General features: G+C 43.7%; 1 protein-coding gene across 4 annotated transcripts in view; it reads right to left on the reverse strand.

Annotated features, from left to right (window-relative positions):
• LOC137078216 (coiled-coil domain-containing protein 171-like) overlaps window positions 1-19,813 on the reverse strand; it is a 79,196-nt gene that overhangs the window by 37,193 nt on the left and 22,190 nt on the right. For 3 of the 4 annotated variants that reach the window (XM_067445342.1, XM_067445343.1, XM_067445340.1), the window contains exons 9-14: window positions 17,951-18,173; window positions 17,705-17,810; window positions 11,395-11,468; window positions 7,955-8,044; window positions 7,521-7,700; window positions 3,538-3,705 (exon numbers count right to left, since the gene is read on the reverse strand). In XM_067445342.1, the coding sequence (XP_067301443.1) occupies window positions 3,538-3,705; window positions 7,521-7,700; window positions 7,955-8,044; window positions 11,395-11,468; window positions 17,705-17,810; window positions 17,951-18,173 (841 nt within the window). The remainder of the gene's footprint in view (window positions 1-3,537; window positions 3,706-7,520; window positions 7,701-7,954; window positions 8,045-11,394; window positions 11,469-17,704; window positions 17,811-17,950; window positions 18,174-19,813) is intronic. The other variant, XM_067445344.1, reaches the window with a different exon arrangement.

A 19,813-nucleotide genomic window follows, 5' to 3' on the forward strand; every position in this document is an offset into this window, starting at 1 on the left:
TGTGTGTGTGTGTGTGTGTGTGTGTGTGTGTGTGATGGGTAGGTTTAGGGGCAGTGTGTGTGTGTGTGTGTGTGTGTGTGTGATGGGTAGGTTTAGGGGCAGTGTGTGTGTGTGTGTGTGTGTGTGTGTGTGTGTGATGGGTAGGTTTAGGGGCAGTGTGTGTGTGTGTGTGTGTGTGTGTGTGTGATGGGTAGGTTTAGGGGCAGTGTGTGTGTGTGTGTGTGTGTGTGTGTGTGTGTGTGTGTGTGTGTGTGTGTGTGTGTGTGTGTGTGTGTGATGGGTAGGTTTAGGGGCAGTGTGTGTGTGTGTGTGTGTGTGTGTGATGGGTAGGTTTAGGGGCAGCGTGTGTGTGTGTGTGTGTGTGTGTGTGTGTGTGTGTGTGTGTGTGTGTGTGTGATGGGTAGGTTTAGGGGCAGTGTGTGTGTGTGTGTGTGTGTGTGTGTGTGTGTGTGTGTGTGTGTGATGGGTAGGTTTAGGGGCAGTGTGTGTGTGTGTGTGTGTGTGTGTGTGTGTGTGTGTGTGTGTGTGTGTGTGTGTGTGTGTGTGATGGGTAGGTTTAGGGGCAGTGTGTGTGTGTGTGTGTGTGTGTGTGTGTGTGTGTGTGTGTGTGTGTGTGTGTGTGATGGGTAGGTTTAGGGGCAGTGTGTGTATGTGTGTGTGTGTGTGTGTGTGATGGGTAGGTTTAGGGGCAGTGTGTGTGTGTGTGTGTGTGTGTGTGTGTGTGTGTGTGTGTGTGTGATGGGTAGGTTTAGGGGCAGTGTGTGTGTGTGTGTGTGTGTGTGTGTGTGTGTGTGATGGGTAGGTTTAGGGGCAGTGTGTGTGTGTGTGTGTGTGTGTGTGTGTGTGTGTGTGTGTGTGTGTGTGTGTGATGGGTAGGTTTAGGGGCAGTGTGTGTGTGTGTGTGTGTGTGTGTGTGTGTGTGTGTGTGTGTGTGTGTGTGTGTGTGTGTGTGTGTGTGTGTGTGTGTGTGTGTGTGTGTGTGTGTGATGGGTAGGTTTAGGGGCAGTGTGTGTGTGTGTGTGTGTGTGTGTGTGTGTGTGTGTGTGTGTGTGTGTGTGTGTGTGTGTGTGTGTGTGTGTGTGTGATGGGTAGGTTTAGGGGCAGGGGCAGTGTGTGTGTGTGTGTGTGTGTGTGTGTGATGGGTAGGTTTAGGGGCAGTGTGTGTGTGTGTGTGTGTGTGTGTGTGTGTGTGTGTGTGTGTGTGATGGGTAGGTTTAGGGGCAGTGTGTGTGTGTGTGTGTGTGTGTGTGTGTGTGTGTGTGTGTGTGTGTGTGTGTGTGATGGGTAGGTTTAGGGGCAGTGTGTGTGTGTGTGTGTGTGTGATGGGTAGGTTTAGGGGCAGTGTGTGTGTGTGTGTGTGTGTGTGTGTGTGTGTGTGTGTGTGTGTGTGTGTGTGTGTGTGATGGGTAGGTTTAGGGGCAGTGTGTGTGTGTGTGTGTGTGTGTGTGTGATGGGTAGGTTTAGGGGCAGTGTGTGTGTGTGTGTGTGTGTGTGTGATGGGTAGGTTTAGGGGCAGTGTGTGTGTGTGTGTGTGTGATGGGTAGGTTTAGGGGCAGTGTGTGTGTGTGTGTGTGTGTGTGTGTGTGTGTGTGTGTGTGTGTGATGGGTAGGTTTAGGGGCAGGGGCAGTGTGTGTGTGTGTGTGTGTGTGTGTGTGTGTGATGGGTAGGTTTAGGGGCAGTGTGTGTGTGTGTGTGTGTGTGTGTGTGTGTGTGTGTGTGTGTGTGTGTGTGATGGGTAGGTTTAGGGGCAGGGGCAGTGTAAGGGGATAGAAAATATGGTTTGTACAGTAACGTTAGCAGCACATCTGACGAGACTAACACACACTTCAGGAGCAGATGTTTCCAGTCGAGTCACAATGTGAACATTTCAGTGCCACAGACGAACTGATGGCAACACGGTCACTTTATAATCGCGGACACAAGGTTTAGAAATAAATCAACAATTTATAAAAGGTTTAGTTATTGCTGTCTGTTAGCCTGACAAGCCGGAGCCACATCCAGATGTTTGGTCTGAAACTCTCCACTGACGGCTCAATCTGAGGGGCGGATAAACGGCTGTCTGTCAAACTCCCTCTGCACGCGATAGGATAGCGCTACACCAACCAGAGCAACGTGAAGCGGAGCTGACAGATTAAACATTCGCCGTATCCGGTCGGCTAAACTCCGAACACATCTTCCCTTCTTCAGAATGACTTCAGTGCCGCTCTTTGTTCTTTTCTCAGAGAAAAGCTTAACTCAAGTCTTCCAGAGTCGCGGTCAGAGCTGATTCGACAGACCGCCGCCGTTCGCCAGTTTCTGTGTTTACTAGAAGCACGCAAACGCAACTCGGCCGTCGTCATTATGGCCCCGCCCACCGACTCTATACATGATGTGATTGGCCCATCCAGAGTTAGGCAAATACAGCTCAGAAGGGTGTTGAGAGTTGCTAGACGACACTCGCGGCAGATTAGATTTGCTGCCGCTAGGCTGCGTCTAGATTTCTAGGCTAGCTGTCTGTAGCATACAGTGGGCAAACTCAGCTGTAATCTCCTGAGAAACGCCACGCCTGGCGAAGGTTAAAGTTGAGTGAATAGCTCTGACATGAACTGGACATTTTGCCACCTTTGTTTCCTTTTATGTGATTGGTCGAAGCAGTTTTTGTCGCCGCTAGAGTAAAAAAAAAAAAAAAAATAGACATCGAAACGAAAAAAATAAATTTTCCGCCTCAGCACATTGGCGTTCAGTGTGGAAGCGCTCATCACACACACAGCTGATCAAAGAATAAAACCATCGCGCAAACTATTCAGAATGGCGTCCAGTGTGAAGGCCTTAAGCCGGGGGTTTCAGACAGGGGTCCCCAGAACATCTCAGAGAAGAAGAAGATGGATAAAGTCTACCAAACGTTGGGTTTCATTTCTAAGCGTTTCTTTCCTTTATTGCCGTGTTCATCCTTCCCAGAACTGGATGTTTGCTCTGCATCCATCTCGTACGAGTGTTCTTACCGCAGTCCGCACGCTGCTCACACACATTATCCTGAGAGTTGCTTACACAGAGAATGTTTAACTGAAGATGTTCTTCTTCAGGTTTATATAGCGAACATTAAGCATAGGCAAATTACGTTCGGAAACAATATTTTGTATCTATAATGTAATTTTTGTCATAAAATCGTGGATTTTAGAAAGGGGTCCCTCATCAAAGCTTCATCATATGGGGGTCCATGGCATCAGAGTTTGAAACCCCTGAGTTTAAGCGGTTCACTGCTCAACGGAGCTCATCGATATAAAAGCCTTCCGCACTGGAATTAAAGCCTGCCGCTCGTTGCGTCTCCATTTTGATTTCAGGTTGACCTCAGAAGCAGTAACAGAGCTGAGAGTTAAGCACTCGACTGAGCGGTTCGGATCTTGTCAGATAGGATAAGATCCTAAATCAAGTCAAGATTTGCTTCTGAAATACAAAATTGTGACAAATCATAAATTCTTAGGATTAGACCTAAGAGAGAGCGTGTCTGAAACACGGCCCAGAACTACAGCATGCCTTTCCCATGAGCCTCTTCTCACCTTCTGATTGGCTGCGGAGAGGTCAGAGGTCAGCGTGTCCACGTGCTCCTGCACCAGCGCACTAAGCTCCGCCCATGAGAAGCTACCCAGCATGCAGTGCGGCGGCGTCACTAACACACACCCGGCGAGCATGCGCTGATAGAGCATGTGCAGGAATGTCAGTTTATCCTAAAACACAATAAATATCAAATATTTAGATTTTTATTTTATTTTGTTGCGTTTTGTAATTTTTTGTTTATACATTTTTTTTACTTTATCTTAGTACATAAAGTTAAAGGATTAGTTTACTTTTAAATAATCTGTTGCTGATGTTTTCCTCTCCCTCATGTCTCTCTCTCTTCACTGCAGTAATGCTCTTCTTCCTCAGTCATTGTGTCTCGTTTCCAGTCTAAAGATCTCAATATCCTTAAATCAAGATGCATTTACTAGATCAGTAAAACCACAGGAGATATATTGTCTTGTTTTGGGGAAAATAACTCCAAATGAAGAGAGTTTTTGCTTAAAATAAGATAAATAATCTGCCAATGGGGTTTTTAAACAAGATTATTTATCTCACCCCATTGGCAGATTATTTATCTTATTTTAAGCAAAAACTCTTCATTTTGAGTTATTTTCCCAAAACAAGACAATAACTTTTGCTTGTCTAGTAAATACTTCTTGTTTTAAGAATCTTTTGATATTTTGACCAGGAACAAGACAAAAATACTGAGTAAGAAGAGCGTGTTTTGCAGTGAAGATGTTCGTCTTTCTTTCTTCAGTGGAAATTAAATGAAGGTTTTTGATGAAAACATTCCAGGATTGTTCTCCATATAATGGACCCCAATGGGCCCCAAACGGCTGAAGGGCCAGATGTCCGTTTCAGTGCCGCTTCAAACGACAGCGGACGATGAATACGGCTCTTATCTCGCCAAACCATCGCTCAGTTAAACACTAAATGAAAGAGTTTAAGTCTAATAAGCAGAAATGCTGGCCTTGCTCGGTTCTGTGAGGCGCCTTCGTGACGTTAAAGTCTCGCTTGACGAAGTACCGGGTCAGTGTTAGCGAGTGTGTGGAAGTAGGGGTGTCAACAATAATCGATTCGGCGATGCATCGCGATGCGGGGCATGAACAATTCAGCATCGATGCGGCAAAGTGCCATAATCGATTATGATTATGTCCCTGTTTATTTTCTGGCGGACGATAAAGTTGTGAAGTTTCAAATACTTCCGGTTCCGAGAGAATAACAACAACAACAAGGAAGATGGCTGAGGCGGAGGGAGAGGACCGCGATAGACGGGTTATTAAAAACGGGCTAACGACCCGAGGTGTGTAGGATTGTACGTATATTTTTTTTGCACAATAATCAATGAATCTATAATGACGAAAAACGCCGCAATTCACCTTTATTCCACAAGGTGGCAATGTCTGATACGCAATGATGAAGTGACGTTTCACATAATTACCTCTGACAGAAAACGAAACGATAATCTGCAAAACTTGAAATGGTTTAGTGATTTACAGCAGAGAGCAAGTACTAAACACAATCATATGTTAGTGTCACTGTCTCTGATGATGGATGTGGTCAAGAAGCCGTCAGTGATCAAAATATTGATTTTGAAGACGTTGAAAATGAGTTTGGAGAATATGCTGGAGATCGCGAATATGAGGCAGATGCTGAATCTACTGGTAAACGAGCTCTGACGAGATCATATGATGATGGTATTAAACATCTGCTCACACTGAATCCTTCCAAGCTCCAAAAGGTAACGAAATAGGTTTTATTTTATTCTTCTGTAGCTGTTCCTCTAAAATCAGGAGTTTTATATATTATCACGACAGGTAGAGGTCTATCCATGTTAAATATAGATCCGGGTCGCTAACGACCTGAATATGTAAGAATGTTTGGTGAAACAGTCATGCATTTAAGGGTTAATTGCATTTTATTTTATTACATTTTATTTTATTTAATAACTTTTATGTCAAAGATACAGGAGACACATAGCAGCCAATACAATCTGTTGTTTAATATCTGCTTGTATTGCCTCATGACTGATGAAAAATGTGCTTTGTGTGCAGTAGAATTTTGATGCATCACAACGCATCGTAGAATCGAATCGAATCGAATCGTTACCTGGTGAATCGTAATCGAATCGAATCGTGAAGGCAGTGCCAATGCACACCCCTAGTGTGGAAGGGGGACTATATAATTAATCATTTAATAATAGTTTGTCACATTAATATAGTGCTTTTCTAGGCCCTCAAAGCACTTTACGTGGATGAGGGAGTACACACTTAATCAGATGCCTGTGTTAAGGGGGTCGCACACCGGACGCGGAGCTCGGCGGCGCGCCACGTCTTTAAAATTCGAACACAGTGTACGCACACCGGTGGCGGCATTCGGCGCCTGTCCGCGGCGACTCAGGAAGTTGTTCTAAATCCTGCCGCGCCACAGAGCGCCATTTCAAGGCTTTATATTAAAAGTATATTATCGTTAAGGTATACTGATTTCAACCTTTGCTACAAGACACATTTGTTTTACATTCTGAGTTCAACAGCTTGAATAAAGTCTAAACATATTTTGGGGAAATGTATAATAAACGTAGCCTTTTAAAATGTGCGTGTCCGGTGTGCGATACCTGAGACGCTGCGCGCCGCGCCGCCGAGCTCCACGTCCGGTGTGCGACCCCCTTTAGTTTATCGTTTTACGAACATTTGTAATCTCGAGACTTTTTCAAAGCAACGAATGACTTTTTCACATTTTCTTACTCAGTATTTTTGTCTTGTTTCTCGTCCAAACATCTACAAAATCTTACAATAAGAAAAATTTACTAGACAAGTACAAATTATTGTCTTGTTTTGGGGAAAATAACTCAAAATGAAGAGAGTTTTTGCTTAAAATAAGATAAATAATCTGCCAATGGGGTGAGAAAAATAATCTTAACTCAAACAGAAAACAAGATTATTGATCTCACCCCATTGGCAGATTATTTATCTTATTATTTAGTTCTGTTTTCCCAAAACAAGATATTTTTTGCTTGTCTAGTAAATGTTTCTTAATGTAAGAATTGTTTGATATTTTAACTAGAAAAAAGACAAAAATACTGAGTGTGTGGATGCCACGAGCGTGATGAAACTAACGTTTATTTAGAAGTGCAGTAACCCTTTAACCCCTGAACATTTACTTCACTATATTAATATCTAATCCTAATCTAATCATGACAAACTGTATATTGTTGGAAAGATCTAACACTCTTGAAGAGACACGTGCCCATTGTTTTATGATAAATATTACATGATGACAGTAAAATAGTAATTTATGACAAGAGTGCCCCTCAAAAACACAAATCTACATCATAACAGCAGTTACTTTATAATGAAAATCTTTTCTTATCTTGATAAAACACATATCATTTGAAAGGCCAGAGTCTCACTGCTCTATATTTGGTGACTGTTTTATGATGGATGTGATATTTGGACAGAAATGTACAGGAAAATACATCAAATAAACAATCAATGGAAACTGAATGGCACCCGGTGGCTGTTTGTGGTACTGCGCCTAAACACAATCTCATGGGGACTTCAAGTTTTGTGATATCAACTTCAAATTTGGAACACAATTTGGTTAGACACATGGCTTTGGTTTCATAGTAATTTTAGAGTAAAACATTTTTTGAAAAATATTTATTTTATATAAAATAAAAATATTTAGTACTGTTTTTTCATTTTCATTAAATGTAAACTTCCATAACTTTTCTATTATTCTATATTTTGAAATGCTTCGCGTTCAGCAATAATCTGCTGATAGTCCTCTTTAAATCCAGACCAGGTCTATATCTGTATAAGTTAGGACAGTGCACTATCATGAGGATTCTCCAAAGGGAGGTGAGGGTTAAGAGAATGAGGCCTGACGAGCTGAAATACACGGAGCTGATCAGCTTGACATCAGGAGTTATTTTGCTACACACACATTTATTTTGTAGGTGAGGACACTTTATTCTTGGCACCTGGCAGTCTTTGTGATGCTGCTGTCGCAGTGTGTTCATCTGTGTGTGTGTGTGTGTGTGTTGCGTTTTCTCCTCTTGAAGCAGGTGTGTGAGTCTGCGCAGTTCATCTGCAGCGTCTGCAACACACACACGCAGTCGCTTCGCCTCTTCGTTCACACACACACCGCGAGCCTCACACTCCTGCAGACACACACACAGAGGATCGGATTAAAGTGAACTCTGCATCGCTCTGATGTTAAAGCGACACTACTCCAGATCCTGAATCATCTCAGCTCATTCACAGAACAATGACACACACACACACACACACACACGGACACGCACACACGCACGCACGCGCACACACACACACACACACACACACACACACACACACACACACACACACACACACACACACACACACACACTCTCACTCTGACACACACACTCACCTGGATGTTCCTCTGGAGATCAGTGATGGCTTCATTCTTCTGTCTGATTTCATCATTCAACTTCTGCATCACTATCACAGACTCCTGCAACTACACACAGACACACACACGCACGCACACGCACACACACACACGCACACGCACACACACACTCTTGTGCATCGTTTCAATCCACTGCCCTTTCGTTAAATTCGGGATGAAATCATCCACTAAATTAAACTGCTGTAAAAATGCATCTCAGAAATATTATTTTCAGATTGTTTCGCATAAATCTATTAATCAAGCTCAGTCCTGATCAAAACTACTACATGTCAAAAAACAAATCCAGGATTTTTACCCTTTAATTGCCAAGTTCACTGCTTCGGGGGCAAACACACACCACTTTAATGCATTGATTAACAGCACAAAATGACTTCTAGTCAATATAAAAAGTGATATTTGTGTAGCTTTTCTCTCAGTCTTGTGTGTGTGTGAGTGATGAGGACCAACGCTGGCTTTAATGCTTGTGTGTGTGCAGCATCAGATGTGAATGCATTGTCCTCATTTATATGCAGTTATAGTCCATATGATAATGCAGTTATAGTCCATATAAAGCCGAACACACAGGTCTGCCTAAAGGGTTAACGCTGCCCCCTGGTGATCAACCGCACCAACTACACACCGACCTCTTCACACACACAGTCAGAACGCAGGATTATATGACCACGGCTTTCCAATCCCAACATGTGGCTATAATGGAAGATCATATGACCATCATTTGGGCTAATGAGGGAAGGGGCAGAGATGAGGAGAACACAAGCTGCACCAAAACTAACAAAGCCAATGATAGTGCTAATCTCTCACACACACAAGACTGAGAGAAAAGGTACACAAACAGCATGCTTTATACTGACAATAAATCATTTTGTGTGTGTGTGTGTGTTCCCCTAAATCAGTTTTGAATCAGTTTGAACTTGGCAATTAAAGAGAGCACTGCAATAATGCTCTTCTCACTCAGTCATTCTGTCTCGTTTCCTGTCTAAATATCTAAATATTCTTAAATCAAGAAGCATTTAGTAAAATGACATGAGATATATTTTCTTGTTTTCTGGGGAAATAAAATCTAAATGAAGAGAGTTTGTGCTTAAAACAGGCAAAATGATCTGCCAATGGGGTGAGAGAAATAATCTGATTTCTGATTGAAACGGAAACAAAAAACAAGATTTCAGTCAGAGATCAGATTAATCACCCAAACCATTCCACTCGCTGAAACAGAGAAAGATGAGGCCAAATTAAGACTCAACAGCTCCCCATAGTGGACGAAAACGCCAACGCCGTCACATGAGTTATCACATAAAGAATTGCAAACAACAATTATCTCAAGTTTTCTGGAATGTTATGTTTAAATATGCAAATGACACATTATCTAATTAAATATGCACTCATTTGCATATATTTCCAAACATAAATCTGAACAATGGATCAAGCCCGGCTCAAAATTCTTCTTTGATTTTGTTGACATAGAGTTGAAGGATTTTACTGAAGATATCTTTTCATCACTGCATAAATCAGAAAATACCATCAACAGAAGGAACAAACACACCATTTAAAGGAATAAAACCTTCTATAAATGAGTGTGAATGATATATGATCGACCCCTCAGTAAAAGCCTGTAAGCTTCGGTGTGTACAAGTGCAGCACACACTAACACCAGGTCATAAAACCTGTGTTATAGATCAGCTATTCTGGGGTCTGCACATATAGTTTCATAAGTGATGAGAACTTTGCGATCTAATATTCACATTTTACTAACTGAAAGTTAAAGTATTCATCACCTATGCCGGTTTCTGACCTCCGTGAAGTTAGCACCCCATAAAACAAAATAATCCCCAAAGCTACGCCATTCGTCTGTGCTGTTTTGGTGTTTGAGATATTAAACATTATTTATTTGGTTGTGACGTCACTCTCCACCCCATGCTGTCCTTGCTCCAAACTGCCCTGTAGCTAAGTGATGGGGGATTAATAAATAAATAAATAATAGGCTAGCCTACTAATGAAAAAAGGTATCTCAGTTTGGTGAAGATGGTAACGCAAACGCCTGCAAAATATAGCCAATTGTTTGTGCTCCAGGCCGTTTGTGCCGTGAAATGTTTCGTTTGTGCTGCTTTGGCTTTTAAGATATCAAAAGAACATTTATAGGTCATTCTGAGGTCACTCAGCCTCCCACAAGCTCCAAATTCAGCCCAAATAGGCTCAAGTGTTTGTGCAGATAACATTTGTGTTTGTGCTGCTTCCGTTTTTAAAATCGGGCTATTAGACTTTAAATTATAGACGAAGACATCAAATCTTTCTAGGAATGGTCATCAGAAATCAGACAGCCTAATAGCTTAATAGTCTTTAAGAAAAAGGTTAAAGAAAGGGACAAATCGAGTACAAACCAACAACGCCGGTCTCGTGCGATTTAGACCAGGTGAGGTGGAGCGTGACGTCACAGCCCCCGAATTATATCTGTTCTTACTAAAGAGGGGAAATAAATACAGTGATCATTTTAACGGCACAAACGAAAGGCCGATATATACGATGTGGGCTGGAGAGTGACGTCACAACCAAATAAATAATGTTTAATATCTCAAACACCAAAACAGCACAAACCAATGGCGTAGCTTTGGGGATTATTTGGTTTTATGGGGTGCCAACTTCACGGAGGTCCTAAAGCGTTCTAAATTGTGACGTCAGAGTCACAATAAAACGTTTGCATTATTTATGTCTGAGCTCAAGAACAGCCAAATAAAGTTTAAAAATGGAAAATGAAAAATCCCTTCAGTGTGTCGAAATTATGAAGCATTATTTACATTAGCACAAGAGTTTACACGGCAAACATGCTTTTCTTACTCAGTATTTTTGTCTTGTTTCTAGTCAAAATAACTAAAAATTCTTACATTAAGAAACATTTACTAGACAAGTACAAATTATTGTCTTGTTTTGGGAAAAATAAGTGCAAATAAAGAGAGTTTTTGCTTAAAATAAGATAAATAAGACAAAATAAGGGCTGAGACAATACTGAAAATAAATAATTGTGTGTTTTCCCCTAAATCAGTTTTGAATCTGTCTGAACTTGGCAATTTTTAAAAAACATTTAGTAGTTTTCATCAGCACTGAGGTTGATTATTATATTTATATAAAACCCAAACAATAAGATAAATAATCTGCCAGTGGTGTGAGAAAAATAATATTGTTTTCTGTTTGAATTAAGATTATTTTTCTCACCCCATTGGCAGATTATTTATCTTATTTTAAGCAAAAACTCTCTTCATTTAGTTATTTTCCCCCAGAACAAGACAATTACTTTTGCTTGTCTAGTAAATACTTCTTGATTTAAGAGTTTTTAGATGTTGGACTAGAAACAAGACAGAAATACTAAGAAGAGCATGTTTTGCAGTGTGTGTGTGTGTGTTGTGTACCTGTGTGTTGTAGTAGTGTAGAGTTCTCCGCAGGACGTCCATTAGAGCCGTTGCGTTGCGTTTACATCCGTCCCCTTCAGAACAAACACACATTTACACAACACTCAGTAACAAACAAGACAATAACAGTGTTAAAGTTCAGTAATGGTGTTAACGGTGTTAAACCTGTTCAGTAATGCGGTGCGAAACCTGTTCAGTAATGCGGTGTTAAACCTGTACAGTAATGCGGTGTTAAACCTGTTCAGTAATGCGGTGTTAAACCTGTTCAGTAATGCGGTGTTAAACCTGTACAGTAATGCGGTGTGAAACCTGTTCAGTAATGCGGTGCGAAACCTGTTCAGTAATGCGGTGCGAAACCTGTTCAGTAATGTGGTGCTAAACCTGTTCAGTAATGTGGCGTGAAACCTGTTCAGTAATGCGGTGTTAAACCTGTTCAGTAATGCGGTGTTAAACCTGTTCAGTAATGCGGTGTTAAACATGTTCAGTAATGTGGCATGAAACCTGTTCAGTAATGCGGTGCGAAACCTGTTCAGTAAGGCGGTGTTAAACCTGTTCAGTAATGCGGTGTTAAACCTGTTCAGTAATGCGGTGTTAAACCTGTTCAGTAAGGCGGTGTTAAACATGTTCAGTAATGCGGTGTGAAACCTGTTCAGTAATGTGGCGTGAAACCTGTTCAGTAATGCGGTGTTAAACCTGTTCAGTAATGCGGTGTTAAACCTGTTCAGTAATGCGGTGTTAAACCTGTTCAGTAATGCGGTGCGTAACCTGTTCAGTAATGCGGTGTTAAACCTGTTCAGTAATGCGGTGTTAAACCTGTTCAGTAATGCGGTGCGAAACCTGTTCAGTAATGCGGTGTTAAACCTGTTCAGTAATGCGGTGTTAAACCTGTTCAGTAATGCGGTGCGAAACCTGTTCAGTAATGCGGTGTTAAACCTGTTCAGTAATGCGGTGTTAAACCTGTTCAGTAATGCGGTGTTAAACATGTTCAGTAATGCGGTGCGAAACCTGTTCAGTAAGGCGGTGTTAAACCTGTTCAGTAATGCGGTGTTAAACCTGTTCAGTAATGCGGTGTTAAACCTGTTCAGTAAGGCGGTGTTAAACATGTTCAGTAATGCGGTGTGAAACCTGTTCAGTAATGTGGCGTGAAACCTGTTCAGTAATGCGGTGTTAAACCTGTTCAGTAATGCGGTGTTAAACCTGTTCAGTAATGCGGTGTTAAACCTGTTCAGTAATGCGGTGCGTAACCTGTTCAGTAATGCGGTGTTAAACCTGTTCAGTAATGCGGTGTTAAACCTGTTCAGTAATGCGGTGTTAAACCTGTTCAGTAATGCGGTGCGAAACCTGTTCAGTAATGCGGTGTTAAACCTGTTCAGTAATGCGGTGCGAAACCTGTTCAGTAATGTGGCGTGAAACCTGTTCAGTAATGCGGTGTTAAACCTGTTCAGTAATGCGGTGCGTAACCTGTTCAGTAATGCGGTGTTAAACCTGTTCAGTAATGCGGTGCGAAACCTGTTCAGTAATGCGGTGTTAAACATGTTCAGTAATGCGGTGTGAAACCTGTTCAGTAATGCGGTGTTAAACCTGTTCAGTAATGCGGTGCGTAACCTGTTCAGTAATGCGGTGTTAAACCTGTTCAGTAATGCGGTGTTAAACCTGTTCAGTAATGCGGTGTTAAACCTGTTCAGTAATGCGGTGCGTAACCTGTTCAGTAATGCGGTGTTAAACCTGTTCAGTAATGCGGTGTGAAACCTGTTCAGTAATGCGGTGTTAAACCTGTTCAGTAATGCGGTGCGTAACCTGTTCAGTAATGCGGTGTTAAACCTGTTCAGTAATGCGGTGTTAAACCTGTTCAGTAATGCGGTGCGAAACCTGTTCAGTAATGTGGCGTGAAACCTGTTCAGTAATGCGGTGTTAAACCTGTTCAGTAATGCGGTGCGTAACCTGTTCAGTAATGCGGTGTTAAACCTGTTCAGTAATGCGGTGTTAAACCTGTTCAGTAATGCGGTGTTAAACCTGTTCAGTAATGCGGTGTTAAACCTGTTCAGTAATGCGGTGTTAAACCTGTTCAGTAAGGCGGTGTTAAACATGTTCAGTAATGCGGTGTTAAACCTGTTCAGTAATGCGGTGTTAAACCTGTTCAGTAATGCGGTGTTAAACCTGTTCAGTAATGCGGTGTTAAACCTGTTCAGTAATGCGGTGCGTAACCTGTTCAGTAATGCGGTGTTAAACCTGTTCAGTAATGCGGTGTTAAACCTGTTCAGTAATGCGGTGCGAAACCTGTTCAGTAATGCGGTGTTAAACCTGTTCAGTAATGCGGTGTTAAACCTGTTCAGTAATGCGGTGTTAAACCTGTTCAGTAAGGCGGTGTTAAACATGTTCAGTAATGCGGTGTGAAACCTGTTCAGTAATGTGGCGTGAAACCTGTTCAGTAATGCGGTGTTAAACCTGTTCAGTAATGCGGTGTTAAACCTGTTCAGTAATGCGGTGTTAAACCTGTTCAGTAATGCGGTGCGTAACCTGTTCAGTAATGCGGTGTTAAACCTGTTCAGTAATGCGGTGTTAAACCTGTTCAGTAATGCGGTGCGAAACCTGTTCAGTAATGCGGTGTTAAACCTGTTCAGTAATGCGGTGTTAAACCTGTTCAGTAATGCGGTGCGAAACCTGTTCAGTAATGCGGTGTTAAACCTGTTCAGTAATGCGGTGTTAAACCTGTTCAGTAATGCGGTGTGAAACCTGTTCAGTAATGCGGTGTTAAACCTGTTCAGTAATGCGGTGTTAAACCTGTTCAGTAATGCGGTGTTAAACCTGTACAGTAATGCGGTGTGAAACCTGTTCAGTAATGCGGTGCGAAACCTGTTCAGTAATGCGGTGCGAAACCTGTTCAGTAATGCGGTGTTAAACCTGTTCAGTAATGTGGCGTGAAACCTGTTCAGTAATGTGGTGTGAAACCTGTTCAGTAATGCGGTGTTAAACCTGTTCAGTAATGCGGTGTTAAACCTGTTCAGTAAGGCGGTGTTAAACATGTTCAGTAATGCGGTGTGAAACCTGTTCAGTAATGCGGTGTTAAACCTGTTCAGTAATGCGGTGTTAAACCTGTTCAGTAAGGCGGTGTTAAACATGTTCAGTAATGCGGTGTGAAACCTGTTCAGTAATGTGGCGTGAAACCTGTTCAGTAATGCGGTGTTAAACCTGTTCAGTAATGCGGTGTTAAACCTGTTCAGTAATGCGGTGTTAAACCTGTTCAGTAATGCGGTGCGAAACCTGTTCAGTAATGCGGTGTTAAACCTGTTCAGTAATGCGGTGTTAAACCTGTACAGTAATGCGGTGCGAAACCTGTTCAGTAATGCGGTGTTAAACCTGTTCAGTAATGCGGTGTTAAACCTGTTCAGTAATGCGGTGCGAAACCTGTTCAGTAATGCGGTGTTAAACCTGTTCAGTAATGCGGTGTTAAACCTGTTCAGTAATGCGGTGCGAAACCTGTTCAGTAATGCGGTGTTAAACCTGTTCAGTAATGCGGTGTTAAACCTGTTCAGTAATGCGGTGCGAAACCTGTTCAGTAATGCGGTGTTAAACCTGTTCAGTAATGCGGTGTTAAACCTGTACAGTAATGCGGTGCGAAACCTGTTCAGTAATGCGGTGTTAAACCTGTTCAGTAATGCGGTGTTAAACCTGTTCAGTAATGCGGTGCGAAACCTGTTCAGTAATGCGGTGTTAAACCTGTTCAGTAATGCGGTGCGAAACCTGTTCAGTAATGCGGTGCGAAACCTGTTCAGTAATGCGGTGTTAAACCTGTTCAGTAATGCGGTGCGAAACCTGTTCAGTAATGCGGTGTTAAACCTGTTCAGTAATGCGGTGTTAAACCTGTACAGTAATGCGGTGTTAAACCTGTTCAGTAATGCGGTGTTAAACCTGTTCAGTAATGCGGTGCGAAACCTGTTCAGTAATGCGGTGTTAAACCTGTTCAGTAATGCGGTGCGAAACCTGTTCAGTAATGCGGTGTTAAACCTGTTCAGTAATGCGGTGTTAAACCTGTTCAGTAATGCGGCGTGAAACCTGTTCAGTAATGCAGCGTGAAACCTGGTCAGTAATGCGGTGTGTAACCTGTTCAGTAATGCGGTGTGAAACCTGTTCAGTAATGCGGTATTAAACCTGTTCAGTAATGTGGCATGAAACCTGTTTAGTAATGCGGTGCGAAACCTGTTCAGTAATGTGGCGTGAAACCTGTTCAGTAATGCGGTGTGTAACCTGTTCAGTAATGCGGTGTGTAACCTGTTCAGTAATGCGGTGTTAAACCTGTACAGTAATGCGGTGTTAAACCTGTTCAGTAATGCGGTGTTAAACCTGTTCAGTAATGCGGTGTTAAACCTGTTCAGTAATGCGGTGTGAAACCTGTTCAGTAATGCGGTGTTAAACCTGTTCAGTAATGCGGTGTTAAACCTGTTCAGTAATGCGGTGCGAAACCTGTTCAGTAATGCGGTGTTAAACCTGTTCAGTAATGCGGTGCGAAACCTGTTCAGTAATGCGGTGTTAAACCTGTTCAGTAATGCGGCGTGAAACCTGTTCAGTAATGTGGCGTGAAACCTGTTCAGTAATGCGGTGTTAAACCTGTTCAGTAATGCGGTGTTAAACCTGTTCAGTAATGCGGTGCGAAACCTGTTCAGTAATGTGGCGTGAAACCTGTTCAGTAATGCGGTGCGAAACCTGTTCAGTAATGTGGCGTGAAACCTGTTCAGTAATGCGGTGTTAAACCTGTTCAGTAATGCGGTGTTAAACCTGTTCAGTAATGCGGTGCGAAACCTGTTCAGTAATGCGGTGCGTAACCTGTTCAGTAATGCGGTGTTAAACCTGTTCAGTAATGCGGTGTTAAACCTGTTCAGTAATGCGGTGCGAAACCTGTTCAGTAATGCGGTGTTAAACCTGTTCAGTAATGCGGTGTGAAACCTGTTCAGTAATGTGGCGTGAAACCTGTTCAGTAATGCGGTGTTAAACCTGTTCAGTAATGCGGTGCGAAACCTGTTCAGTAATGCGGTGTTAAACCTGTTCAGTAATGCGGTGTGTAACCTGTTCAGTAATGCGGTGTGTAACCTGTTCAGTAATGTGGCATGAAACCTGTTCAGTAATGCGGTGTTAAACCTGTTCAGTAATGCGGTGTGTAACCTGTTCAGTAATGCGGTGTGTAACCTGTTCAGTAATGTGGCATGAAACCTGTTCAGTAATGCGGTGTTAAACCTGTTCAGTAATGCGGTGTGAAACCTGTTCAGTAATGCGGTGTGTAACCTGTTCAGTAATGTGGCATGAAACCTGTTCAGTAATGCGGTGTGTAACCTGTTCAGTAATGTGGCATGAAACCTGTTCAGTAATGCGGTGTTAAACCTGTTCAGTAATGCGGTGCGAAACCTGCTCAGTAATGCGGTGCGAAACCTGTTCAGTAATGCGGTGTTAAACCTGTTCAGTAATGCGGTGTTAAACCTGTTCAGTAATGCGGTGTTAAACCTGTTCAGTAATGTGGCGTGAAACCTGTTCAGTAATGCGGTGTTAAACCTGTTCAGTAATGCGGTGCGAAACCTGTTCAGTAATGCGGTGTTAAACCTGTTCAGTAATGCGGTGTGTCACCTGTTCAGTAATGCGGTGTGTAACCTGTTCAGTAATGCGGTGTTAAACCTGTTCAGTAATGCGGTGTGTAACCTGTTCAGTAATGCGGTGTGTAACCTGTTCAGTAATGTGGCATGAAACCTGTTCAGTAATGCGGTGTGTAACCTGTTCAGTAATGCGGTGTTAAACCTGTTCAGTAATGCGGTGCGAAACCTGTTCAGTAATGCGGTGTGTAACCTGTTCAGTAATGCGGTGTGAAACCTGTTCAGTAATGTGGCATGAAACCTGTTCAGTAATGCGGTGCGAAACCTGTTCAGTAATGCGGTGTGTAACCTGTTCAGTAATGCGGTGCGAAACCTGTTCAGTAATGCGGTGTGAAACCTGTTCAGTAATGTGGCATGAAACCTGTTCAGTAATGCGGTGCGAAACCTGTTCAGTAATGCGGTGCGAAACCTGTTCAGTAATGCGGTGTGTAACCTGTTCAGTAATGCGGTGCGAAACCTGTTCAGTAATGCGGTGTTAAACCTGTTCAGTAATGCGGTGCGAAACCTGTTCAGTAATGCGGTGCGAAACCTGTTCAGTAATGCGGTGTGAAACCAGTGAGTGTGTGTTCACTGACCTGTGCTGTGAGTGTGAGTGTGTGTGTTCACTGACCTGTGCTGTGAGTGTGTGTGTGTGTGTTCACTGACCTGTGCTGTGAGTGTGTGTGTTCACTGACCTGTGCTGGGAGTGTGTGTCCCCTGCTGATGCTGCTGTAGCACCTGATCCAGGTCACTCAGCAGACGGTCATACGAGTCCTGCGCACACACAAGAGCCTCCTGCACCTAAAACACACACACACACACACACACACACACACACACACACACACACAGTGTTCACATGCACAACGAGGGGCGAGAGGATCAGGTGTGTGTGTGTGTGTGTGTGAGAGAGAGAGACAGTGTGTGTGTGTGTTAGTAACCTGGCTGTATTCCTGCTGTCTCTCCGTCCACATGCACTCCTGCTCCTGCAGTTTGACTGATAGCTTAACTGACTCCGCCCTTTCCTGCTCTAACTGACCAATCAGCTCAGCAGATGCGGCCTTCTGATGATCCAGCTGACCAATCAGCTCAGCAGATGCGGCCTTCTGATGATCCAGTTGACCAATCAGATCAGTCTTCATGGTCAAGAACTCCTTCTCCAGCCTGAACACATCAGGCACATCTCAATCCAAATACATCACAACAGATGATAACCAATAATACAACTACAAGAAAACATCCATCCACTCATCCATCCACCCACCCACCCAATCACTCATCCATCCACCCACCCACCCAATCACTCATCCATCCACCCACCCAATCACTCATCCATCCACCCACCCAATCACTCATCCATCCATCCACCCACCCACCCAATCACTCATCCATCCACCCACCCACCCAATCACTCATCCATCCACCCACCCACCCAATCACTCATCCATCCATCCACCCACCCAATAACTCATCCACCCACCCAATTATTCATCCATCCACCCACCCAATCACTCATCCACCCACCCAATCACTCATCCACCCACCCAATCACTCTTCCACCCACCCAATCACTCATCCACCCACCCAATCAATCATCCACCCACCCAATCAATCATCCATCCACCCAATCAATCATCCACCCACCCAATCACTCATCCATCCACCCACCCAATCACTCATCCATCCACTCACCCAATCACTCATCCATCCACCCAATCACTCATCCACCCACCCAATCACTCATCCACCCACCCAATCACTCATCCATCCACCCACCCAATCACTCATCCATCCACCCACCCAATCACTCATCCATCCACCCAATCACTCATCCACCCACCCAATCACCCATCCACCCACCCAATCACTCATCCATCCACCCACCCAATCACTCATCCATCCACCCACCCAATCACTCATCCACCCACCCAATCACTCATCCATCCACCCAATCACTCATCCATCCACCCAATCACTCATCCACCCACCCAATCACTCATCCATCCACCCAATCACTCATCCACCCACCCAATCACTCAACCACCCACCCAATCACTCATCCACCCACCCAATCACTCATCCACCCACCCAATCACTCATCCATCCACCCAATCACTCATCCACCCACCCAATCACTCATCCATCCACCCACCCAATCACTCATCCATCCACCCACCCAATCACTCATCCATCCACCCACCCAATCACTCATCCATCCACCCACCCAATCACTCATCAATCCACCCTCCCAATCACTCATCAATCCACCCACCCAATCACTCATCCATCCACCCAATCACTCATCCACCCACCCAATCACTCATCCATCCACCCACCCACCCAATCACTCATCCACCCACCCAATCACTCATCCACCCACCCAATCACTCATCCATCCACCCAATCACTCATCCACCCCCCCAATCACTCATCCACCCACCCAATCACTCATCCATCCACCCACCCAATCACTCATCCACCCACCCAATCACTCATCCATCCACCCACCCAATCACTCATCCACCCACCCAATCACTCATCCATCCACCCACCCAATCACTCATCCATCCACCCACCCAATCACTCATCCACCCACCCAATCACTCATCCACCCACCCAATCACTCATCCATCCACCCAATCACTCATCCACCCCCCCAATCACTCATCCATCCACCCAATCACTCATCCATCTACCCACCCACCCACTCATCCATCCACCCAATCACTCATCCATCCACCCAATCACTCATCCACCCACCCAATCACTCATCCATCCACCCATTCACTCATCCATCCACCCAA

The sequence above is a fragment of the Pseudorasbora parva genome, chromosome 6 (genome assembly GCF_024679245.1).
Source record: "Pseudorasbora parva isolate DD20220531a chromosome 6, ASM2467924v1, whole genome shotgun sequence".
NCBI lineage: Eukaryota > Metazoa > Chordata > Actinopteri > Cypriniformes > Gobionidae > Pseudorasbora > Pseudorasbora parva.